Source organism: Mirounga leonina, unplaced genomic scaffold, assembly GCF_011800145.1.
Source record: "Mirounga leonina isolate KUSES-001 unplaced genomic scaffold, KU_Mleo_1.0 Mir_129, whole genome shotgun sequence".
In the NCBI taxonomy this organism is placed as follows: Eukaryota; Metazoa; Chordata; class Mammalia; order Carnivora; family Phocidae; genus Mirounga; species Mirounga leonina.
The window spans coordinates 23,200,031-23,226,584 of NW_023270323.1; the positions used below are offsets into that span (position 1 = coordinate 23,200,031).

At 37.9% G+C, this 26,554-nt stretch overlaps 2 protein-coding genes across 10 annotated transcripts in view; one reads left to right on the plus strand and one right to left on the minus strand.

The window, feature by feature from the left end:
- Window positions 1-3,591, minus strand: part of ALB (albumin) — a 134,360-nt gene extending 130,769 nt beyond the window's left edge. For 3 of the 7 annotated variants that reach the window (XM_035004827.1, XM_035004825.1, XM_035004824.1), the window contains exon 1: window positions 2,002-2,439. The gene's annotated coding sequence lies outside the window, so the exon portion shown is untranslated. Of the gene's footprint in view, window positions 1-2,001; window positions 2,440-3,539 lie in introns of those variants that run through there. The other 4 variants (XM_035004832.1, XM_035004829.1, XM_035004830.1 and 1 more) reach the window with 4 other exon arrangements.
- Window positions 2,594-26,554, plus strand: part of ANKRD17 (ankyrin repeat domain 17) — a 161,562-nt gene continuing 137,601 nt past the window's right edge. For 2 of the 3 annotated variants that reach the window (XM_035004816.1, XM_035004818.1), the window contains exon 1: window positions 3,050-3,463. In XM_035004816.1, the coding sequence (XP_034860707.1) occupies window positions 3,050-3,463 (414 nt within the window). Of the gene's footprint in view, window positions 3,464-26,554 lie in introns of all 3 variants that reach the window. The other variant, XM_035004815.1, reaches the window with a different exon arrangement.

A 26,554-nucleotide genomic window follows, 5' to 3' on the forward strand; every position in this document is an offset into this window, starting at 1 on the left:
TGTATTTCCTTTTCAGTCCACTGTCATCACCGGTACTATTTTATGCACTAATCAGGAATAAAAACAAGAACTTTGCCATTTTGAGATTCGTACTTGCTTCCAGTTTAACAGGCTGTTTTGAATTTCATATTAATTTTTTATTCAAATTCAGGGAATTCAAAGGTTAAGGTATTACTATTACTTTTATTCTTTTGAACTATTTCCTCTGGAGCTAGTCTCAATAGATAGGTGATATGCTTTTCAATTATGCTGCCCCTACAAAACCTGCGTCTCCTTCTTCTGGCCTCCTACATCAATTTCTCTAACATCTGCTACATCATTACTAAGCCAATGCAACATATTTTAGATTACTGTCCTACCAGTATTCCCCTTCTGGTACCAATTTCTGGATTAGTTATGGTCATTCTAGCTCCTATAACATATAAATTCTCAAATCTCAATTTTCTCTCTTATAATAAGTCCAAAAAAGCGTTTTTCTAATTTGGAGGTGGTGATCTTCTAAGTAGTGATTTAGCTAATCATGCACCTCTTTTGTGGCACTGGCATCTCCAACATACAGTTTTCAAGGTTATGATACTCACTTGCTAGAAGCTGACGGAAAAGAGTAAAGGAGGATGGAAGGAAGTTTAAGCCTGGAAATGAATGCATCACTTCCATTCACATTTCACTGGCTAAAAGTCAACCACATGGCCCCAACTAACTGTAAAGGAAATTGGGAAATTTAGTCTAGCTGTATGTTCAGGAAGAAGAAATGTTTCATGAATGGTTAGTCAAGTCTGCCACAAGGCTCTAAAAAAAAAAAACTAGTCAAAAATAACAGTAAGTCACTGCAGGCGCTCTGTCTATTCTAACAGGCTGGCTTGACTGTATCCTACTAGTCCCAACAAAATAATTCATTTCACTACTACGTAAAAGAGCAAGAGTTTCTTTTCTTTTAATAATGGGATTAAAGAGTATTTTTGACAGTGTGATAGGTACAGAAGTTAGAGTGTAAAGGGTTAATGAGTTAAATTCAGATAACAGAGACAATGAACATAGAATCCTCTTTAAAGAATTGTGAGGGAAAGGAAATGGAGTGGAACCATAATGTGGAGGATTGAAGACAGAAAAGTTAATAAATGGAAGAGAAAGAAGCAATTGGAACTAGAGTGCCGATAATTCATCTCTGCAGGGAATGTCTCATTCCTCTGATACTGGAGAAAAGGAAAGTTCTGAAAGTATCTAAGTCTACAGCATTTGTAAAGTTGAAGGAGTTAATGCCTAATAGCATCAATCTTCTTTTGACTTTTGAAGTAAAGTCATATAATGAAATGTGGCTAGGGACTTAAGACTGTAAAAAGTATTTTGGTGGGAAGGGAAAAGAAGGTGCTGATGGATATACAGCTGAGATTCTAGAACCGATACTTGCAGTGGTATGATGCACAATGTAGTGTAATGTTCTGCACAGGAACTCAGCAACCATTGTAGGAGAGGAACAGGCAGATAGTTAGCTTAGTGTGTATATTTACTGTAGCACTTATTATACCAAACAGCCCCTGGAAGCAGAGACTTTGATTTCAAAAACTATGCACACAGTAGGAACATGATGAATTTTTGTTTGAATGAATTGATTCAGTCATTGCCAATTCTGCCATAGTACTCTGTAGAGTACTGGCAACTGCCCACATTTCATATGGTATGCCAATGCTAAAAAGAAAAAAAAAATGCTAAAAAAAAAATTCAGGCACACTCAATTAAACTTAGCAGTCTTAAAATGGCAACTATGTCAGCTGAGACATACTTTTTATCCTGTGCCAGTACATCTGCCTTTGATGTTTTCATTTTCCTTATGCCACTGTACTCTTATTGGACCAGAAAGGGATAATTCTGAGTTCAATAAGCTACGCTATTATTTCAAAAGTCCTGGAAGTCCTTCATACATCTACAAATGAACTCAAAACCCCCTTCACCATATTCCTTCCAAGAGATGCACAGACAAGGATGATTATTTATAATGCTCACTCCACAGATAAAAGCTGAGTCGGTGAGGGCTGGAAGAACTAAATCAGGGTCATTCCGTGAATCGTCCGCAAACTCTGGCACAGATCCTGCTTCCTTCTCCTGTCTTCTCCCCTTTGGAAACTTCAAAGTTGTGGTAATCTCAGCCATCACCTAATCAAACTCCGTATCACACAACTGTAAACTCAGGCTCAGGAAGTCTGTAAAACTTAGGCAAAGAGGGCTCTTTCCCTTACACGACGCCATCTCTCAAAGATCCAAAGCCCTAATCACGATTTGGCGGTGGAAAAAATGGCCAGGAATAAAACTACATACGACAGTCCAGAAAGAGGTCCCACCTCCCGGATCTGGCGGTTCTGGCCTCCTGCTAACAAAGTGTCAGGAGCGCGCTTCCTCACCGGCTTCCCACCCGACCCCGGCCGCTCTTCTCCAGCCTGCCCGCCCGCCCGCCCGCCCGCCGGGGCCCGGAACCCAGCCCTCGAAATCTCACTTTCGTCTTTCGGCCACCCGCGCGCCACCGCTCTGGCGACGGCTGATGGCGTCACCCGCACTTCCGCCTGCGGCTGCGTTCTAGTCAAAAGCGAGGAAGGAAGAGAGGAGGTCTGAAGGGCTGTATGTGTGGGGGAAATAGCGAGGAAAAAGAAGAAATCCGGGCGCTCGCCGGCGCTACGACAGTAACCGCGGGCTTCTTCTGCCCCCGCGGGCCCCCCATCGGAAGTCGCCCTAGGCACACTTCCCTCGCCCCTCCGTAGTCTCCCCTCCTCTGGGTCTCCCGACACCCGGCTCTCTCCTTACGCCTCACCCCCTCCCCTTTGCTCCCTCACACTCCCTCCCTCTCCCTCCCTCCCATCGTCAGGCTCCCCGCCCTTAGTATCGCGAGACGAGGTGAGAGCTGGCGGAGCGGCGGCGGCGGCGGCGGCAGTAGAGGTGACCGAGGCGGTGGCGGCGGAGGCGGCACCGAGCGCTGTGTCGGCCCCGGTGCGGCCGAAGTCGCGGTAGAGCGTAGCCCCCACGCCCCTCCCCCGTCCGCGCCCTCCCTCTTTCCCTGGGGATGGAGAAGGCGACGGTTCCGGTGGCGGCGGCGGCGGCGGCGGCGGCGGCTGAGGGAGAAGGGAGCCCCCCGGCGGTGGCGGCCGTGGCGGGCCCCCCCGCGGCGGCGGCGGCGGCGGCGGAGGTCGGCAGCGGCGTTGGCGGCGGCAGCGGGGCTCGCTCGGCCTCTTCTCCTCGTGGGATGGTGCGAGTCTGCGACCTACTCCTGAAGAAGAAGCCGCCGCAGCAGCAACACCACAAAGCCAAGCGTAACCGGACTTGCCGACCCCCCAGCAGCAGCGAAAGCAGCAGCGACAGCGACAACAGCGGCGGCGGTGGAGGCGGCGGCGGCGGCGGTGGAGGCGGCGGCGGCACCAGCAGCAACAACAGCGAGGAAGAAGAGGACGACGACGACGAGGAAGAGGAGGTTTCTGAGGCAAGGGCCTGGTTTCAAAGGAAGGAGGGAGGAAGGGACCGTAAAGGGTAGGGGCTGAAGGTGGGAGGGGACTTACGGTGGGACAGATTCCTGTGGGTTGATCTATCTTAGCGGCCAGGCTTTCCACTGCCCTCTTTCTTTCCCCGGCCTAAATCGTGAGGTGTGGGGATGTGGGGGAGGGTAGCTGACACGTGGGGGTGGGAGGATCACAGAGCCCACAGAGTTGGTGAACAGCAGGTTATCCTGGGATGGTTCACACGGTTAAGGATGGAGGGAATTGGTTAGATTCCCTCTTTGCACACCCGGCGGGGCCTGACTGGGGTCAGTAGGGCCATGTTATTCCTGGGGCGGGGGCGGGACCAAAGCGGGAGGGATAAGATAATAGGTAGCTGAGTCTCTTGGGGAATGACTAGGAGGTTGGTAAATTTCTCCCACTTGTGAGGTGGTAGGGAGCAGTTTTGAGGGGAGGTAGGGTTGTAATGGACTCAGAGCTAAGTATTTGTGTATGTGAGAGACAAGTGAGAAGCTGTACTTTTCCATACTGTTCTGCAGGTTTTTGGGTTTTTTTTTTTTTTTTCTTTCCATAATTATTGTGGCTGCTGAAGTAGCCTTTAGTTCTTTGATCTCTCAGGGATTTTGGATGAACTGATCTTAGATCCATATACATTTATATATAACTCAGTGGCTGAAAAGTATATTTGACTCTTACATGTATACACATATACATCTTCAGATGCTTCCTTAGTGAGGAAAAATTAAGCCAGGCTGTGTCGTTTTCCAGATAATATGGGACAGCTGAAGAGTGCTTTGAAGCCAGCCTTGGTTGTGGTGAGTTGGAATAGGAAGGCCTCTTGGTTTGTCCTAGTGATCTGGTTTCATAACTGTTTATAATTTTTCCTGGGTCCACAGACAGGCGGCGTTGCAGGACCTTATTCTTCAAAGGCCACATATAACCCAAAAGCTCAGTAAAACATACCATACTGACAGAAAAGACTAAGAGTTAGCCTTATTATCAGCTCTTTTGTAACTCTCTTGTCCACTCCCTGAAATGGAAGCTAGAAAATCTTGGAGAACGAAGTTGTAACTTAAGGCAGCAGAAGGAAAACAGCTTTAAAAGCTGATTTTAAATCTTTTGTAAGAGAACAACTGAATTATCTAGAAGTACCACTTGCCATTTATTCTCTTCCACAGAGTTTATCTTGGTGCAAGGCTTGTTTTTTGAAAATTGTATTATTGGATCTTGAGTTCTGTTCAAATAGAGAAATACCTTTTAAAGAGTTTGAGACTTGTCTATTGGAAGACCATATTCTCTTTTACCTCAGATTGGATGAAGTTATATAGGTAGAGATGTAATAGTTCAAGTATGTATACCAAAAAGATGGACACTCCCTGCTATTCCATTATCCTATTGAATTCTGAGAATAGGTTTGTGTTGATAGATTTTGTATTGATTTTAGTTGGACCTTTCCGTATAGGGTGTTGCTTGGGCTGCATTTGAAACACTGAAGAGGAGGATGTGATGGGATTCTTATTTCCAATAAAATCTATTATGGTAGTGAGAATCTTTCATTTGTATGATTCTTTGCAGAAATGAGAAACATTTTAGAAGTAATCTAGTTCAGCCTTTTTATTTTAAAAATGAGGAAAACAAGACTTAGAGGAAACTGTGGTGGATAGTAGCAGAAGTAGAAATCAAAGTTTTCTAATGGTTCAGACCAGTACACTTTTTATGACAGCTTATTTCCCCGCCTGACATCTTTGAAAAATTAGGCAGTAAATTGCAAGGTAACACAATCATGCAGCTGTGGGCAAAATGCCAGTATTTTATTAAGATTTTAAATTCTCCCACAAAATATCAAGCTCTGGTTTGGAACTTGGTATAAAGTTGAGTGCAGTACTTACTGGAATATTATGCTGTAAACTTCATATACCTAGGTAGTTTTGTTCATTGGAATTTGGCCTAAGAAGCAAAACTTTTAGTAAGTTTATAGGTGTGTTAATTTTCTGAGTCAGGTTTATTTTCCTCAGAAAATGGGAATGATACATGCTGACTTTCATCAACTAGGGGAGTTTCTTTGTTTTTAGTATGCTTTATTTTGTGCATAGTGCTGTAAACAATAGGTTTGTCAATTGTGAAGATGAGTCAGGAGAAATAAGTGTAAGAAAGTGCAGCCATTAAAAATAAATCTATATAGGTACATGATGAGGGATGAGCTGGCAGAAAGGAGTACAGTATGTCTCCGCACCTGCCTCTATCCTTGACCAAAATAAAGAAGTAAATAAACTTCACAGTCACTGTACACTATAAGCTAAATGGATGAGTTGTGCAGTGTTTTTCATTTCATTATCATTTTATTGACATGTCAGCAGAAGTTTAACTTTCTAGAGCTAGAGAATCTTGTGGTTAATACTCATTGTATTTAAGTACATTTTCTAATTCATTCTGTTATTGGCTACACAATGAAAAATGTGGATAACATGATCCTTGAGATTATCCTTCTAATAAAAGTCATCAAAAGGTTAAAAAGGAGTATGAAAGGTTATAGTTTCTGTATATAGTTGTGGTTTCAGGTACTTAACCTGAAAAACTGAAGGATAATTTAGCAAAAATATATACATTTGCTATGAAGAAATGTTAGCTGGATATTCTCTATATCTGCTGAAAGAGGAAAAGTTGGAAGGAAAGGAGATTTAATTTAAATAAGAGTCTTACTTGAATCTTGAAGAACAAGCATCTAATTCTTATTAAATGTTGGAGTAGCTTATTGAGAATTGGATTTTTCTCTTCAATGTCAGAATAGGATAATCATGTTTTAGATAATTAATGTAACTTCGGCTATACCTGGAAACAAAAGTATAAGACCAAGAGCTCTCCTTTTCCCTCTCCTACTCTCCCGCCCTCCCATTTGACTCAAAAATCTTAGATCAAAATGAAAAATGCGTAATTGCCTTGGCTTTCAGTGGGTGACTAATATGGAAAATACACAGAAATGTATTTCCTAACATAAAATTGTAATGCACTTCTTTTCAAATTAGTGAATAAATTGCTTACTTGAATATTACAAGAAAAAAATGTTAACATTGCATGAGTTGATACTCCATTTCAGAAGAAACATGCATTCTATTGAATGCATTTTGAAATGTAATTGGATGATATCAGTGTTTGCTAATGCAGAATTCAAAGGGGAAAATATTGGCTATTAAAGGTAGGATTCGTGTTCAAAAGTAATTTTTATTAAAGATGAATAAAATGTAAAGACAATAGGAGTTTTTCAGAATTCCGGCTATTTTTGGTAGGTAACTTGAGGCTTTAAATTTAAGAGACAAACCTAGTGGTGAAATTTTAGACAAGGGGAGCTCCCAGTGCATAAATTAGTACTGACTTACTCACTTTTGAAAGGATTTGCAAGGCCAGGGAGAATCTGTTTGTAGACATGGAAGAGGTAGGGTTGAGAATGAGAGAGAAAGAAAAATTATTTCAGTAGATTTTGTTCCCTCAAATTCACTTCTAAATCTTCTTGTTGTTGTTTTTTAATGGAAAAATGCCATCCAGGTTCCTTTGTTATAATGATAGAATCCCAGATGAGTCCAGAGAAGCTTACTTGTTCCCCAGTTTCATCTCTTAATTGATAAAGCAGTATTTGTAAACTAGAAGTTAAGCTCTTTGAATAGTCCTGTCGTAATTATCTTGTCTCCTAGTCTGCTTAAGCACAATACTTGATAAAAAACATTTTCAGTGAATAACTAGTACTTAAGGAGAATCCAGAATTCATTTAGGAAACCAGGAGAAGGAATAGTTTCTCCCTTCTTGGATCCAGGGCTGCCAAATAGCTGAAGTTTGTATTTCAGTATCTTTCAGTTACTAATTACTTCTCTTAGTGACAGTCCTTTTCAGTAGGGATCCTCTTCCATAGGTATTAACAGGGAAAGCCAGTTAAGCCAATATATATATTGATTGTTGAATGCCTGATAAGTACCTTAAGTGTCCTAGGTATATTTACATTTTAAAAACATAGGAAACTATTACTTATTCAGTGTCTACTGTGTGTCAGATCTAACATAATGGTTAAGAGCATGGACTAGAGCTTGGAGTCAGATATGATCCATCACTTACTAGCTTTGTGATCTTGGACAAGTTACTTAACCTCTCTGCACCTCAGTCTCCTCTTATGTAAATGGTGATAATGTAGATTCTGTTGTATATCATTGGTATGAGAATTATTTAAATAAGATAATACAGGTATCATGTATTCTCATTTTATTTTCACCATATCCCTATGAAGTAGGTGTTCTCATATTTGTTTCGTTATTCAATACACGTTTAGAGTTCCTACTATATGCTGGGCATTTTGTTGTACTGGGTAAGTAATGGTGAGCAAAACTATTTTAAGACACATTGATTTAAAAATGCAGCAATGATTAAATACAGGTTTTGGGAGGTACGATAGTGCAAGTAAATGGTTAAACATAGATCCTAAATAAAATGGGTGAGTTTCAGAAGTATACAAATATACTTGAGTTGTTAATTTGGGATCTAGATAGGCTGTGAATACCTGAAATTAAACCCAAGATTTTGTTGAAGGTGCTTATAAAGTGTTTTATTCTTTCTTCCCTACCCCCATAGTGTGTGTGCAGAACTTTTTATAAGATTCTCAGAGAGATCTGTGACTGCCTCCTTCCTCCCTCCCACCTTGTTATTTTGAAATATTCTCACTGTAGTAGTAGTGGGGAATCAGGCAGGCATTTATGTGCATTGTTTAGAATTAGGAAACTACTTGTAACCAAGGTAATGTAGTAACACAGAAGGTCTATATGTGTTGTGAAGTCCAAGACTTAACTTGTTCTTTCTGGTAAACTAGCTCTATGCTTACTCTTGTCTTAAATCCTCATATTTTGCCTTTTAACTGTTTAATTAGTGAAGCCGCTTTCATCTAGTCTGCTATGGACTATCAGATCTGAAGATGTGATGAAGATGAAGATGAAACCTTGCCTTACACATCTTTATATCTCCTCCTGCACTGTACCATATATGTTATATAAGTCCTAGTGTCTTAACCGCTGCTAGGCTTTCATGAAGTCAGATCTCTGAAGTAAAAATAAATAAGTAATAAATGAAAAAATATTTCTTCTTTAACCACTTACTCTGGAAATATTTGGAATCATCAGAGGAATACATTTTAATTCCCTGAAAGTTTCGAGACTTATTTACTAGACTGCTTCTACTGGTGTCCAGTTATACCATCTGGTTGACTAGAAGTCTGGTTCAGTTTTTAGGTCTTTGAGGCAGCATATTTGCATTTATGGCAATAGTTTACTCTGCATTATTATAAAGATGATTTAGTGGGTTAGGAAATGTATATGTAATGAATTTCCATATAATTTTTACATACTTGACCATAGATGAAAAAAATTTCACTTCATAGTAGTATGTGAAGTAGTGCCTGTTGATTACCACTTATGTTTTTGTTAGGACCAATAGAGGGCACCAACATCCATGGTAATCTATGCTCAATCTGACTAACTTCCTTCAACTTTCACCTTTTGGAAAAAAATCATTAGGAAATTGAAGGTGAAGGGTAAATATGAATACCCTTCTGGCCCCTGGAACCTTACCAGTCTGGTAGTTATGCCTATCCACTTGCCACACAGAATCAAAACACCCTTCCTCACGTATGGTGTTTAACTTCTTAATGTGTATATATTTTTGTCTTTAAAAATATCTTTTCCAGTCATGAGGGGAAGTGGAATTGTGGAACGAAATAGGTATCATTTTATCATGATTTATAATTTAGGTTTTAATTATTGAAAAGAGACATGTTGGATTTTATTTTTCCCAAAAATGCTTTGAAACTCGACATTAGTATAGACCTGATTGAAAGCACAATGCAGATTGCCTTCTGTTATTTTATAAAACTCGTAAACATTACCTTGATCTTTTAAAAGAGTTGACTTAGGTTTACTTCTGGGTGAGACTAGACATAAAAGAGGGTCAGTTACTAAAAAATGTAAAGTTCATAGTACTTTAGGAATTCCGTTTGCACCCAATATTATTTAGTATGTTTATAAACAATTTTGACAATATGATGAAATCCTTCTCAAGGTGTACAGATAGGTCAGACTGAGTTGTGTTTAATGAAATAAGATTGTTGAGAATAGGTTAAAAATGTTAAATAGGTTTTTATGAGTCATGGGTAAAAAATGTGCTTTTTTTGGGCAAATGATCTGAAACAAAGCATATTTTTTCAGTATGGTGTTGAACAAGATGAAATGAGGTATTGGAGAATCATAACTCTTAAATAATTCTTTGATACATCTGTACAAAATAGATTGTATATATTTCTGCCTGCTGTACCATGAAAATGATGATTAAAACTAAGCGAGTTCTAGAGTGGGATAGTTAAAAAATGATTGGAGGGTTAGGGATGGAATCCATGATCAAGGAAAACTGCAGATCATACTTAATTATATTCTTATTGCTTGTTATTTAATGTTCAGATTAATCAGTTACTCAAACTTGAGTCATGGAGAAAAATGTGAGGTGTGTTAGATAATGTCATTTCAAATTTGAAAATAACTAAATTATTTCTTATTTCTTGAGATTATTTGAAAGTACACACTAGACATGACAAATTTATGAAACTAGTATGTATGTTTGCATCTCCAGCTGGACATATTCCCCTCCTGAGCTATCATTGAGTTTCATTTAATCTTTTTTTTTCAATCCTCCCATACTCCCCAAAAAGAAAGGAACAGAAAAGAAAAAAAAAAAAAAAAAAGTGAAGAAATAACCTGTCCTAAAATTAATTTGTGTGTGGTCTGGGTTTTTCCTCTTGAATCGTCTTTTAATTAAAGAACCTTTGAGAAATATCTCAGATCTGTAGAAAAACTAGTTTCATCAGTTTTGAATTTCAAATAAATAAACATTAACATACAGTTCTATTTTCCTTTCACTCTTTCCTATCACCCTAAATCCGAGACCTGAGAAGAAAAGGAATTCTTTGTGTTATACCAGCTTTATTTCCAGTTCAGTCTTTGACCTCATTATTGTCTCTTACCTTCTCTATGCGGTTTCACTCTTATTTTTTATTTGAATTTAATAACAGAAATAGTTCTGTTATAAAGGCTCTAGTACAGTTCTTACTAGTTCAAGATGTGGTATAGGAGTTAATTTTTTTACTTGACAAACATTTATTGAGTCTCTCCTATGTGTGGCTGTTTTCAGTATATAGTAATCTCAACCATTTCCCTCTCAGTGAATGTTAAAAAGTTAGCTATATTTAAAATAATAGCTGTATATGTTGAGTTAAATGATTTTATTCACCTTGTAGGTTAGTAAAACTTAAATTTACATACATGAAAAATTAGAGTGATGGAATGGGTTTTTTTATGGTTTTTAGAAAATATCACTATTTATACTTTGCTAAATAAATTTAAAAGGCATTACTGAGACCTAGCAAAATCAGGGATTATGAGGAATTTGAAGAAACTGAAACATTGGGGTGCCTGGGTGGCTCAGTGGTTAAGCGTCTGCCTTTGGCTCAGGTCATGACCTCGAGCCCTGCATCAGGCTCCCTGCTCTGTGGGAAGCCTGCTTCTCCCTCTCCCACTCCCCCTGCTTGTGTTCCCTCTCTCTCTGTATCTCTCTCTGTTAAATAAATAAAATCTAAAAAAAAAAAACAAAACCCCTGAAACATTATTCCTAGTTCCATAAAATTTAAGTCATGTTGAGATAAAATTAATAACAATTTAAAACTGTGAAGATGGTTTTAGTCCTGTATAATTAATTTATTTGGAAATCTGTGTTAGTTTTCAGTGTAACTGTTCCTTTAGAATTGGTCTCATTATAGGGATTGTTTTATTTCTGTTTTTGAATATAAGTTGGGTAGACTTTACATCTTTTATGAGTGCCTCTTGTAATACTCACTAATTTATGGTATTATGTTCTGATTATTTTTTAAAGATGATGTCTGTATGTGCTATTTTTCTAGAATATCCTTAACAATTAAATGACACCAAAGACGTCCGTTCTAATTTTACCGTGAAGATTTTGTAGTGAGAATAGGGGTTATAAAGGTATACTTGTGGTTAATGTAGGTACAAATATGTTAAAATATGAGAAATTGAGTTATAGTAGTATAAAGTATAATGTTAAATATCTTCCAAATTAGATTTTAATATAGTATTTCTATAGTTAAACATTATTAATTAAATATGTACATAGTTGTAGAAAATTTGACAAAATCAAAAAGATCTAAAGAAGAATACAAAAATTGCCTATAATTTTACCCTCCAGAATTAATCCTTATTTGAAAATTTTTTCTTTTTTTCCGCTTGGTGTATGTTAATCAAATTATCTGTCACAGAGGACAAAGCTATCACTTACACATTTTGTCTGCTATAAGTTTTATTGCTTGCTAAAAGATTTATTGATACATCAGTTGAAGAGCTAAGTCTTCAGGTAATGGTTACATACTTATTTAACTATAAAAACTAAGGAATGCATTCATACTTCAAAAAAAATCTTATACATAAAGGTTTTTATCTTATTCTTTCTCAAAGTAAATGCTGCTAACAGCTTGGTATATATCAAACATTCTAGTTTCTTTCTTGGTGGGAGTGAATGAGTATGGGGTGGAGAAGGGGATATGTGTGTCTGACAGAGTGCATTAGGTTTTGCCTCATTGTTCTTATTTACTTATGAATGTTCCATAGTATGAATGTTTATAATTTATTTGCTCTTTTATACTGGTAGACATTTTCTGAAAGATTTATTTATTTTAGAGAGAGCGTGTGCACTTGCAGGGGGAGGGGCAGAGGGAGAGGGAGAGAGGGAATCTCAAGCAGACTTGCAGCCAGATATGGGACTTGATCTCACAACCCTGAGTGAGATCATGACCTGAGCCAAAACCAAGAGTTGGATGCTTAACCAATTGAGCCACCCAGGCACCCCTATGTTGGTAGACAAAATATTTCTTTGGAATGGATTCCTGGAAAGAATTGCTGGGTCAGAGGTTATGCACATGTTAAATTTAATAAATATTCCCAAGTTTTACTTTTATCAACAGGGTATTAAGAATATTACTAGATGGGGCGCCTGGGTGGCTCAGTTGGTTAAACGACTGCCTTCGGCTCAGGTCATGATCCTGGAGTCCCAGGATCGAGTCCCGCATCGGGCTCCCCGCTCAGCGGGAAGCCTGCTTCTCCCTCTGCTTGTGCTCTCTCTCTCTGACAAATAAGTAAATAAAATCTTAAAAAAAAAAAAAAAAAAAAGAATATTACTAGAAATGAGCAGTCTTAGTTTTTAAAATGTGTTAAACAAAAAATCGTGTTTTGTTTTTGTTTTCGTTTTCCTGAGTACTATTGACATTGAGTAAACTTTAATTTTTATTTTTCATTTGGATTTCTTTTGAAAATTTCCTGTTATATCCTTTACTTATTATTCTATTAGAATTGTCTTTTTCTTAGTGATTGTTGGTGCTATTTATATTTATGCATAATAATCCTTCACAGTATTATTTGTTCTTCTCTGTTTATAGTATTTTCACAGTATAGAAATATTTTTATTTTTGTGTAGTAAAATGACTTACTCTTTTTTGCTTTCTGGAGACCTTCACCCCAGTATTTTAAGAAAATATTCTTAGAAATTTTCTTTTGATACTGCTGTGCTTTGTTTTTGAAAGATACACAGATATCTTTTTGGATATAATATTTAATTGTTGTGTCCATTTCTTATTTACTCTTTTTAGTAGTATTTGACCTTGTTGACCAATTTTTGCCTCTTAAACAATGCTATTCTCTTGCTTATATAATACCACCCTCTTCCGTTTCTACATTACTAGCTGCTTTTTTTGGTCTTCTTGCTTCCTCCTACTCTCCTCACTGTACATTCTTTGATTATTTAGTACCTCATTGCTCAGTCCTGGGCCCTTTTTGGTCTTGTATGTAGTCTCACTTCTTAGGTGATCTTATCTAGTCTTGTGTATTTATATATATGCTAGTGACTATCAAGTGTGTATTTCCAATTTAAACCTTTCTTCTTGAGTACTGGTATGAACCTTTTGGTCACCCAACATTTGTACAAACCTTTCTTCTAATATACTTTTCTTCCTTTCTCAGGAGTATCACTCCAAAGTTCCATCCAGTTACTAGGCATAGCTCAACACAACAGATATTTACATACTTCTTTTTCTCTTAATTCAGCCAGTAATCTATAAAACAATAAATAATGTGTCTCTCCTTTTGCCCAACCCATTGCACAGTGGTGAATAGGAATAGGATAATCATAATGATGCTTCTTTGGAGAAGGAAGGAATAGAAGTAGAGAGCAGTTGTTGGTCCATATTAATGGACATTAATGGCTGAAATCCTGATCAGAAGACTCTGCTTTGGCAACTATATAAATTCCTTGGTTAAACTTTGATTTTGCTCTGTGGGAGGAATGCCCTTTTGACTATTGTGTGTGTCCTTGGTTTTGTTCTTAGGTGATTCTTCCTTGTTTGTTATTTTCCTTTGCTACATCTGAAGTAGTAGGCATTCAAGAATATGACTTCCCTAGGAATTGCACAACTTTTATAGCTCCCTGCTAGTTGGTATAGATTAAGGAGCTGCAGGGTTATTTAAGGTTCAATCATAGGTTTTTAAGGGCCAGTAATGTAGTTCGGTGGTAAAACTCTTTTAAAAACTTAATAGACTTCTATTCTGTTTTCTTTAAGTCAGTACCATATGACATTATTTTCAGCAGAAGATCTCTTTTAGTCATAACTTGTGAAATCTACTCATTCCTGTACTAGTCTCTGTGCTAGGCCTGTTCCTCTTTCCTTGTGTTACTACTGGTCTACCTTGAGGGCATCTGAAATAATAGGCTTGAATAGTCTATCAGTCAGAGTTTAACCAGAGAAGTAGAACAAATAGGAGATTTATATATGAGAGAGAGAGGGAGGTAGGTATTAAGAGATTTATTACAGGGAATTGGATTACAATTCTGGGAGCTGGCTAAGTAAGTCTGAAATTTGTAAGGTAGGCATTTGGGAAAGGAAGATCTCAGGCAGGCTAGAACCCGTGGGCATATGCTGATGCTGTTCTCCCTGGGAAGTTAGGAGAGGAGGATCCAGGGAAGGGAGAACAATTACAGACTCAGCTGCTATTTGGAGTCTCATTTGCCAGGAAGAGCCCAATCTCTTTTAAGACCTCACCTACTAGGTCAGGCTCACTGAGGATCATCACCCTAGTTTAAAAGTCACCTGATTAGGGACTTTTTTTTTTAAATAAATTCTTTCTTTTTTTTTTTAAGATTTTATTTATTTATTTGAGAGAGAGAGAGAGAGAGAGAGAGAGACAGAACACAGGTAGGGGGAGAGGCAGAGGGAGAAGCAGACTCCCCGCTGAGCTGGGAGCCGGACGTGGAGCTGGATCCCAGGACCCTGGGATCCTGAGCTGAAGGCAGATGCTTAATCATCTTGAGCCACCCAGGTGCTCCCTGATTAGGGACTTTAATTACATCTACAGATCCCTGCACAGCAGCACCTAGATTAGTGTTTGAATACCTGAGAGAAAGTATTTACAAAATGGCTGCTTGCCTTCCCTTCCTCTTAGTTTAGCCTAACCAAGTTGACACATCAAAACCCATCACAAAGGGACCCTCTTCACATGTTCTTTGCTACAAAGTTCTCTTGGTATATTTGGAGCACAAAAGTCCTGCCTTTCCTAACCTGAGAGGCCTCGATTTACTGGACTCAGGGTAGGGTTTGCTACTGAGAGAGCTTCTTTCAGTGGCACTGTATTTATGTCTGTCTCTGTTCACAAACTGCCTTACACTTGGTTGAGCTGATCTTTTTGCCAGTTCTTTAAACAGCCAATACCCACCAATATTCTGAGTTTTTCTAACTGCTTTTATTAGAGCTATACACACTTGTTAGTCATGTAATGTGCCCTCTCCATTATTGCAGGCAAGAGTTTTACTAAATGGTTTGGTACTGCATAACAGAGGTGGTTAGTTTCCCAGCCTGACATGTTTCCTTGCTATCTGTCCTCTGAGCCTTACCAGAGTTTTTAGGAATTTGTTACGGCAGCACTCTACTTCTAATTTACTGTATTGGTTAAAATAGAAGATGGGTTGGGCGCCTGGGTGGCTCAGTTGGTTAAGCGACTGTCTTCAGCTCAGGTCATGATCCTGGAGTCCCTGGATAGAGTCCCACATCAGGCTCCCTGCTCAGCAGGGAGTCTGCTTCTCCCTCTGACCCTCCTCCCTCTCATGCTCTCTGTCTCTCATTCTCTCTCTCGCAAATAAAATAAAAAAAAAGAAGAAGATGGGTTGTTGGAACAAAATGACTCCAAAACACATGTGGTTGAAGCAAGATAGATTATGTGATACTCTGGGGGTAGTTCTTCAGGTCACGCATAAGTCCAAGTTCTCCTGTTTTGTTACACCATCCCTTAACCTGTGCCGTCGAGTATGGTAGCTGTGTACCACATGTGGCTACTCAGTGCTTGAAATATGCCTAGTACAACAGGATCTAGATTTTTAGTTTTATTTAGTTTTAATTAATTTAAATAGTCACATGTGGCTAGTGGCTACCATCTTGGAGAGTGCCAGATAATAGAACATATACATCATCACAGAAAGTTTTATTGCACAGCTTTGCCTTAGGGTGTTGACTTCATCTACAAAGTCTAATTTGGCTCACTAGCATCATATCCACAGTCCAGTTCGGTTATGGGCTGAGTTGTGTCCCTCCAAAATTCATGTTGAAACCCTAACCCCCATTGTTGGTGGGAATGCAAACTGGGTATGCATACCGTGGAAAACAGTATGGAGTTTCCTCAAAAAATTAAAAATAGAGCTACCCTACGATCCAGTAATTGTACTACTGGATATATACTCCAAAAATACAAAAACACTAATCCAAAGGGATACATGCACCCCATGTTTATTGCAGTATTATTTACAATAGCCAAACTTTGGAAGTAGCCCAAGTGTCCTTCAGTAGATGAATGGATAAAGAAGATATGATACACACACAGACACACACACACACACACACACACACACCCCACTGGAATATTATTCAGCCATAAGTAAGAATGAAATCTTGACATCTGCAATGACATGGATAGAGCTAGAGAGAGTCTAAGTGAAATAAATCATTCAGAGAAAGACAAATACCCTATGATCTCACTTATATGTGGAATTTAAGAAACAAAACAAGTAAAGGAAAAAAGGGAGAGAGAGTGACAGGCCAAAAAACAGACTCTTAACTATAGAGAACAAACTAATGGTTACCAAAGGGGAGGTAGGTGGGGGGGATGGGTGAAATAGGAAATGGGGATTAAAGAGTACACTTATGATACAAAAAATAAAATTGATAAACCCTAACCCCCAGTATTTCAGAATGTGACTGCATTTAGAGGTAATGCCTTAAAAAAGGGAATAAGGTCAAATCAGGTCATATGGGTGGACCCTAATCCAATCTGACAGGTGTCTTTATAAGAAGAGGAAATTTGGACACAGAGACACCAGAAATACGTGCACACAAAAAAGGTCATGTGAGGTCACAGCAAAAAGGTAGCTATCTATAAGAAAAGGATGGAGACCTCCAAAGAAACCAAACGTTCTGACACCTTGATCTTGGACTTCTAGCCTAAAAAACTGCGAGAAAATAAATTTTTGTTGTTTAAGCCACCCAGTCTGTGGTATTTTATAAGAGCCCTAGAAAAACTAATGCACAGCACATGAGAAATAAGAAACAGAAAGGCAACCACAGATAGCTTCCTTTTAATGAATTGGCCAAGAAATTGCAAACATCACTTCCTGACCAGAACTTAGTTGTATGTCCATTACTAGGACCCAGCTCTTGCTAAATGGCCATCACACCCAGATATAACTTGTGGAAAAGTGTTTTACTAAAAGAAGGGAAGTATGGATATTGGAGGATAATTAATGTCTTACACCAATATAATTCTAGGATTACATTGTTTTTATGGCTGGCAATCCAAGGAAAAAAAGCTACTCCTGACTCCTGAAATAATCTTGTTGGCCTAGCTTGGGTCATGTGTCCATGCCTGAACCAGCCATTGAAAAGGAAAAAGATGCTTTATCTAGGTGTAAGTCATGTCTTTCTGCCCCTCTAGGAGGTAGACTAGGAGAGGTCATTTTCACCTGAGTCTCATGGAATAGTTTCCCAGAAAGTGTTTCTGTTGCCAGAAAGGTGAGGTGGTAGAGTGGGAAGGATACTGGACATAAGACTTCCAAAGTATACCTTGAAACTTCCACTTCTCTCCATCTTTGCTACCATCACATTAGCCCAGGCTGTTTGTTATCTTACTTGGACTTCATAGTACTCTCCTAATTTGATCTCCTAGCTTTCTTTCTTGTCTCCTCACACTTCAATTCATTCTTCATGCAGCAACTAGGCCAGTCTTTCTGAAATGTAAATCATTATTTGACTTCTCATTGCTCTTAAAATAATACCCAAACTCCTACATTGGCCTGTAAGACCTTGTATGGCTGATCCTTCTTATTCTAGCCTCATTTTATATCCTTTTTAGTTTATTCACTATCTTCTAGTCCCACTGACCTGTTCTTAGAGCATGAAGACTTTCTCACCTAGGGTCTTTTACTCTCTTTCTAGGATATTCTTCCCCTGGTTCTTTGTCTCTCCTCTTTTAGGTTTCAGCTTAGGTATCCTTTCCTGTTCAGGGTTGTTGAAAGAAACTTTTCCTCCCTACACTTCTTCTCTTCTCCACCCTCCCTTTCAGTTTTCTGCCTGTGACTCCTACTGGGGTAAGAAATAGGAGGCCCTCTTGGCCTTTAACCAAGCTTTATTAGTATTAAATATTTTAGTGGACTCCTCTGTTTCTTAACACTTAGAAAGGGATTTGTGGGTGGTGGGAGTAGGGAAATTTGAGTGTTTAACATTCCCAGATTATTAATAGCTGTTTTTTTTTCTCCTATGTCCACATCAGTTTTAGTTATTAGGTTGGACCTTTTGATACTGTTCTTTTTGTACATGGAGAGTCCTCAAATCTCTGTGATTTCATATGGCTCAACCTAGTATGTTAGAATGCTTTGATGTCTTAGAAGGCAGTTCTCCCTCATTGATCTGTCAAGAGTTTTAGATATTGTGCATTTAACTTGTCAGATGGCTTTTGTAAACTGCCATAAAATATGCCCATTGAGATTTTAATTGGAATTAGATTGAAATATGGATTAATTTGAGGAGAAATAGATGTATAATACTGAGCATTTCCATCCAGAAACATGCCATGCCTCTATTTTCTTCAGGCCCTTCATCTGTCTTTAATAAAATTTTAGAGTTTTCATATAGATTTTGCACATTTTGGGGGGTTTATTTCAGATTATTTTATAGTTCTTACTACTGTCATGCATGGTATTTTTTCTTCCATTACACTTTGTAATTTGTTATTGTTGGAGTATAAGAACCTATGGATTTTGATATTTTGATCTTGTGTATATGGCTGCTAAACTGAATTCTTATGTGAGTTTATTCTGGTGAGTTTTCATATTGACTCCAACAGATGATTGTCTTTTGTCTCTACCTTTTCAGTGTTTTTACCTCTTGTTTTTCCTCTTGTTGCATTAGCTTTGAACACTCCCAAAATGTTGAATAAAAGTGGTAATAGAGGCAATCATTATCTAGGGAGTGCTGTTGTGTCACTATTAAGTATAATGCAAATATCCTCTATTTAATATATCTCTTTCTCTTAGGTCATTAAGTTTTATCAGAAATGTATACTAACTTTTATCAAATGCATTTTTGACATCTATTGGAATGAGTATTTCTTCTCCCCTCCGATCTATTCATATAATGAATTGTAATAATAAATTTCCTAATATTAAACTGTTTGGAATATTTAGTATGATCTAGTATTCTTTTAACATACTGTCGGATTTGATGTCATTAACATTTCAATTGATATTTTCTGGGAGATTATCCATTTCATATTAGATTTTTAAATTTCTTGGGAGAAACTGTATTTCTTTCCTATATCGTCTTGTAAAGATTTGTGCTTGACAGATGCAATTTTATGCATTCTTTTTCTTTTTAATCTTTGATGTTGTATTTTTAGCCATATTTGCCACTTGGATGTTAGGAGTTTGATCAAGCACTTTATTTGATCTCTTTATAGTTTCATAATTTTTAAAAGTGGCCTAGGTAATTTAATGCATACCTCTTAATTCTTTCGTAATTGAGAAAAATGTAATTTTGGTAAACAACACAACGAAAAAAGTTACACATTTTAACCATTTAAGTGTACAGTTCAGTAGTGCTGAGTATATTCACATTGTCGTGCAACAGATCTCTAGAACTTTTTCATCTTGCAAAACTGAAACTCCCCACAGAAACTTAAACAGCTCCCCATTTACCTCTTTCCTCATCTCCTGGCGACTACCATTCACCTTTCTGTTTCTGTGAATTTGACTACTTTAGATGACTAATATAAATGGAATCATATAGTATCCTTTTTTGTGACTGACTTATTTCACTTAGCATAATGTCCTTAAGGTTCATCCATGTTGTAGCATATGGAACATTTCCTTCCTTTTTAGTAAAGACTGAATAATCCTTTGTATGTATATAGCACATTTTGTTTATTCATCCCTCAGTGTACATTTGGGTTGTTATTCTACCTTTGGCTATTGTACCTCTTGTTTTTTTTTAAAGATTTTATTTATTTATTTATAGGACAGAGACACAGCGAGAGAGGGAACACAAGCAGGGGAAGTGGGAGAGGGAGAAGCCGGCTTCCCGCCGAGCAGGGAGCCCAATGTGGGGCTCGATCCCAGGACCCTGGGATCATGACCTGAGCCGAAAGCAGACGCTTAACGCCAGAGCCACCCAGGCGCCCCTGTACGTCTTGTTTTTTACACTTAATTCGTGTCCTTTAAATTTAAATTGGCTTATGGAGGGAGATAGGAACTTAATCTTACATTTCTGAATGGTTAATCATTTGAATTGGCTATTTCAGTCTATCCTTTCCTACTCTTTGAATTACTACCTTTATTTCATATATTTGGACAATAGAACAGTAGACTGGTTTATATCTGCTCATTATATACATCTTTATATGTGCTGCATTTGTATAACCTTAAGGCCCACATACTAAAATTAGTTGTTTGTACTAACAGTTTCCTGTGCTTTTTGACACATAGCTAACATCTGCAGGGTTTTATGGTTAACAAAGTAATTTTCCATATTTTTCGTTTAATGTAGTCAGTGGTCTTTTGAAACAATATTTTTTTCCTCCTAACTCTAAAGCTCTACGCATGCTTGGCTTCTTTCTTTCCTTTCTTCCCTCCCTCCCTTACAAATTTCTACTAAAGAAGTAAAGGTGCTTTTTTGAAGAAGACAAGAGCAGTGACAGCATCTTTATAGTTTTTTTTTTTTTTTTAAGATTTTATTTATTTGACAGAGAGAGACATAGCAAGAGAGGGAACACAAGCAGGGGGAGTGGGAGAGGGAGAAGCAGGCTTCCTGCAGAGCAGGGAGCCTGATGCGGGGCTAGATCCCAGGACCCTGGGACCATGACCTGAGCCGAAGGCAGACGCCTAACGACTGAGCCACCCAGGCGCCCCTCTATATAGTTTTCTTATTAATCTGTGATGTCATTAGTCTTAACCCGCTGTTTTTGGACTCAAACATCTCCATACACATTTAAGGCAGGACTTAAAAATTCTATGAATGTGTTTTAGTTCTTTTGTATTATCATTCCAGTGTTCTTTAGTTTTGTTTCGATGTTTTTAAGTATATTTCAAATAAACTGGGAATAATTTAAAACTTAATGTAGTTGATTTTCAAGAAATGCCGGAATGGAAGAGCTGCTATAAGACTCAAGCTAGATAAGTTGTAATTCCATTGGCGGGATGACACATTCTTTTGAATCAAACCTGTGATAGAGTATGCATCCATGATACTAAACTGGTATTTTGTTTTGTTTTGTTTTCTTTCTAATTTTTTTGTGTGGGAGGAATCTTAAGGGAAATTGCATTATATCTTTTCTATTTTTATTAAGTCATGTAGTAAATGTAAACTGTAAAAATTTAAATAGTAGAGGAAGATAGAGTATAATAGTTGAAAAATCTCCCTTCTTTCATATCCTAAGGTATAAATCTTAAGTGTATGTAATTACATGCTTTTTCTGTGCATTTTTACACATTTATCCACATGTATATTTATGTAAAAAATTCTTGTTCTGTACGAATATGGTCATGATAAAAATCTTTTGAAATTTTTTTTAATTAATAGTTTATCATACTCTTTCCACATAAATACACATATAGTTTCTTGTTTCCTTTAATGGTTGGGGAGTATTCTCTTTCAGGAATCATGACTTCCCTGGTTTTATACAGTGTTTGTGGCCAGTGTTTTGGTTGTACCCAGTGTTCTACCATTACAAATAATATTGCAGTGGGCTCTTTTTGATATACATATCTTTGTGTATATGTTTCTGTATTTTGGTAGGATATATTCCACTGGTGAAAGTGCTAGACCAAAGGTGAATGGGTCTGTTTCTATGATTCCTATTTTATTATGTGTGTCAGTGCCGTATTTTTTAAACTACAGTGGTTTTGTAGTGGTTTAGTATGTTTTGGGATATGCTAGGTCAAATGTTAGCTTTCAAGCCCTATTAATATCTATTTTTTCTGGGTGATGCTCTTGGTTGACTGCTTTATCCATAGAGAGCCAGATGAAATATCACTGCTTCCCTGAAGTTGTTCATAACATTTAGCACATTGAATAATTGTAATCTCAATAACTAATTTTATTTTATTTTTTTAAGATTTTATTATTTGAGAGAGAGTGAGTGAGAGAGAAAGAGGAGGGGGAGGGGCAGAGTGAGAGGGGGAAGCAGACTCCTCACTGAGCAGGGAGCCCGATGTGGGGACATGGGGCTCGATCCTGGGACTCCAGGATCTATGACCTGAGCTGAAGGCAGACGCAAACCGACTGAGCCACCCAGTTGCCTTCAATAACTAATATTTTTAATGAGTGCTTACCATATACCAGGCACAGTTTGAATTGCTTTGTCTCATTTAATCCTCACAGCAACTCTGTTTCTTTTTGAGTTCACAGATTGCCAATAAAACTCTTCCGCTGTAGGGCGCCTGGGTGGCTCAGTCGGTTGAGCGACTGCCTTTGGCTCAGGTCATGATCCCAGGGTCCTGGGATCGAGTTCCGCATCGGGCTCCCCGCTCTGCGGGGAGCCTGCTTCTCCCTCTCCCACTCCCCTTGCTTGTGTTCCCTCTCTCACTGTGTCTCTCTCTGTCAAATAAATAAATAAAATCTTTAAAAAAAAAAACAAAAAACTCTTCAGCTGTAATTGGGCATGTGGGTTAATTTATTTTAGATGGAGCCAATGTTAATAGGGAATGAGAGTCTATAACAGAGATTCTGCAAGTGATAGTCACATGGGTTAGATGCCCTTTTAGGATTATATTCTGAACTCATTAGATCTTTAGTATTTAGTATATGTGCTGCTGAAGCAGGCACAGATCTTTAGTATTTAAATAGAATATGTTCTTAAGGGGCGCCTGGGTGGCTCAGTCGTTAAGCATCTGCTTTCTGCTCAGGTCATGATCCCACGGTCCTGGGATCGAGCCCCGCATCGGGCTCCCTGATCTGCCAGAAGCCTGCTTCTCCCTCTCCCACTCCCCCAGCTTGTGTCCCCTCTCTCGCTGTGTCTCTCTCTGTTAAATAAATAAATAAAATCTTAAAAAAAAAAAAAAGTATGTTCTTAAATTCCCCCAGAATTAAAAAACTTACAGTATTTTGTCATAGTGTTGTTAATAAAGAGGGATTGATAAGAGTAATGCAAAATTCAACATCCTTTATTTACTCTTTAGCTCCTTTTCTGGGAATGGTGAAGCAGTCCGTATTTCTGTGACTTCTCTGTTGTAACCTTAGCAGATGATTCTGTGATTCTAGATAAAATGGCAGAGTATCAATGCAAAGATTTGACCATGATATTTTCGAAATCTTGGAACCTTTAAAACACATCTCTAACTTGCTTTGTGGATTGTTTTTTCATTTGTACTTAATTTCTCTTCTTATTTTGCCCCCATAAAACCATTACCTCACGATCCAAGGTCCTCTCCCCTATTTGACCCAATTTTCTGCTCCAACCCAAACTCCAGTACCTGAGTTCTCTTGGCCAGATCCAAGTACTAGAATATGTTTTTAAGTTGTGAATGTGCCTTAGTGTGTGGGAGGTCTTTTCATATGTGGAAGTTCTTACTTCAGCCTTATCCGCAGATCCTCTTGTCTTTTATGCCAAAATATAAAAAAAACCCAAGGGTTTGGCATTTCAGCTTTTTGTCCTTCATGCATGAACAGCTTCGTTGTGTAGCCCATGGAACCCAGAAGAGTAGCTTTGCTTGCCTAGAGAACCCATTCGTTGGCTTAGGCAGCCTTCAGTGTTAAGATTCATACATCTTAATCAAATAGTAGGGTCCTCCTGACTTCACTACCAGAAGCACAAGTTTTCCTGAATATCTTAATCAAAGGGCAATTAGGAATAAGGGTCAGATTCTACTTTCATTAAACCATAGGCATGTTAGTACTTGACAATTTCTGTGCCAGACGTAAAATTACATTTCATTATGAAATAACCCATTGCCTTTGTATTTCTTTTCTTATGAATATTTCTCCTGGAAAAAAAGCATTTATGAAAGAGTTTGAAATCAAGTTGGGAAACTTGCTTTTGAATGCTGCTTTAATACCATGGGACTTTGGGAAAGTTACTGTTTAACTTCATTATTTTCATTCATATTGGGGCTAATGATTTTCTTCCTAACTTTTTTTTAAAGAATGGAAATTATATATCTAAAATACTGTTCTACATGTTGGAGGTATTCATTAGGTGTTTTTCTGGATTTAATCATTACATAAAATTCTTGAATGAAGTTGTCATTGTTCTTTTTCACTCAGGAGCAGTTTTCTTTACCTTTTTTAGGTTATGAATTTTAGTTATTAGATTCTCATGAAAACTGTGGACCTATTTTTCCCCCAAATTTACTTAAACATAGATACAGCATTTTGCATATTGTTTTAAGAGGAGTTCTTAAGGCATAAATCTGTGAACCATGAATTATGAACCTTAGGTGAAGAGTACTGGATTTCATCTTTTTTATCCATTGAGGAGTTCAGTGACCATCTGTACTTTTTATTACCTCTAAAATTAAAAACAAGCAGCACTTTCCCTACCTCTGCCCCAATAATCACACCAGCAGCTACAGAATTTTTCTTTCGGGGGTTGTCACTATATAACCATTCAGAGAGATTTTTTTTTTTTTTTTTTTACAGTACTAGATTAGAAAATTTTAAATTACTATCACCTTTCCTCCTTTGCTCTTTTTCTTTTTGAAACCACTGGAATTTTGACTCAGAGAAAAACTCTTTGAGAGATAATTGGTTTTTATGTCTGCTTTTTTACTCCCAAGACGTATGAAGGATGTCTTATGGAATGATAACATATACTTAATAAAGTTTACAGCTTATTATATGTTTAACAGCAAACCATAAAGCTTTATTTTTATTTCTTCAAGCTTATTTTATAGTTATTGTCCTAAGTTTTCTTTGGATTGAGCACTTTCCTTTAACTTTTTTTTCCCGGTGTCCCACTGATATTGTATAAGGATTGAATTAAATGACAGTCCTGAAAAGCAGGAACAGATGTTATTATATTAGCCAAACTACCTTAAAGAGGAGCAAAAGGACCTCATTAGCTCTATGACTTTAATGTATGTTTGCATGTATGTGGGGAACGACGGGAGAAGATCCAACCTGGATGTGGATAAATCCAGATTTGAATGATGTCATCAGTACTGTTTCTCTCAACATTTTTAGTCTCTCTTTTCTAATGTTTTAGCTTTATTTTCAGCCAGGCAATGATGGCCGCCAAAGGAAAGGGGGATGGGATATTCTAGCCAGACCTAAGTTATGTGGCCACCCCTGTGATGGTTGGGAAGAAATCACCTCCTAAATCACATGGACTATTTTCCCCACAGACAAGAGGGATTATGTTACTAGAAAAAGGGGGAGGGGAGAAAGCATGTTGAGCAGTAAAATTACAGTTCACAGTCCACTACAGGTACCATCAGAGGACCAGAAATTTTGAAGAAGATAGAAAGTTCATGGGATCGGATTGACAGCAAAATCTCAGAAAAAATGGAACCCAAAATACCAGAGGTAAGCTCAGGTTTTCCTAGGGGAACCTCGGAAAGGCTCCAAGCTTGGAGTCAACAAATATGAAGAACAGTAGTGGGTAATTGGGTAATCAAGAATTTTTAAAAGAATTATTTTCCAAAATGCTTTAGTTGGACCTCCTTCCTGCCCTTTCTCCAGCCTAAACTCTCGTGGCAGTGATGCCTGTCAGGCCTGAAATCTAAGGACTGTGCCCTTAGGAAAGTAGACCAACAATTCAGTAGGACATCTACTGAGATGTTGGAATCTGAGAGAGAAGCAGAGGCACTAAGGCATGCTACTCCAGAGGAAAACAGTTTTGACAGTGCCCAGCGAGCTTGACTTCCTATGTAGGTACCTTGCTTGGATGCCTTATTTATATACCCTGCCTGCTTAAATAGTGCTACTCTCCCTTTTAAGGGAGAAGTCACTTGGGTAAACAAACTTGAACAATTTCAGAGAAAGCCCACTTTGGCTTCCAATACTCTCTAAAGTAATCTTTTCATTTGCCAATATAAACAGACAGGGATAATCAGACAATTGAGGAGAATCAAGATGGAAGAGGATTAAGATGAATAAAAGAACAACTGATGTCAGATATAATTCAGAAGAAAACTTCAAAGAAAAACTGTAATTGGTATTTCACTTAAGATTTAAGAAAATGTTACAATCATTAATTGTAGTTTCATTGAAAAAAGGGGCAGAGAATCAGAAAAGATTTTGAAAATTATAAAGAAAAATTTTAATGGATGGGCTAAATAACAATTTAGCATGAATCAAGACTGAATTGTTGGTTTGGAGCGAAAGAGGCGGAAATCTCTGCATATATGAAGCAGAAAAAAAGATCTGGAAAAATTGAGAGAAAATTAAAGAGGTCTGGAAAATACGTTAT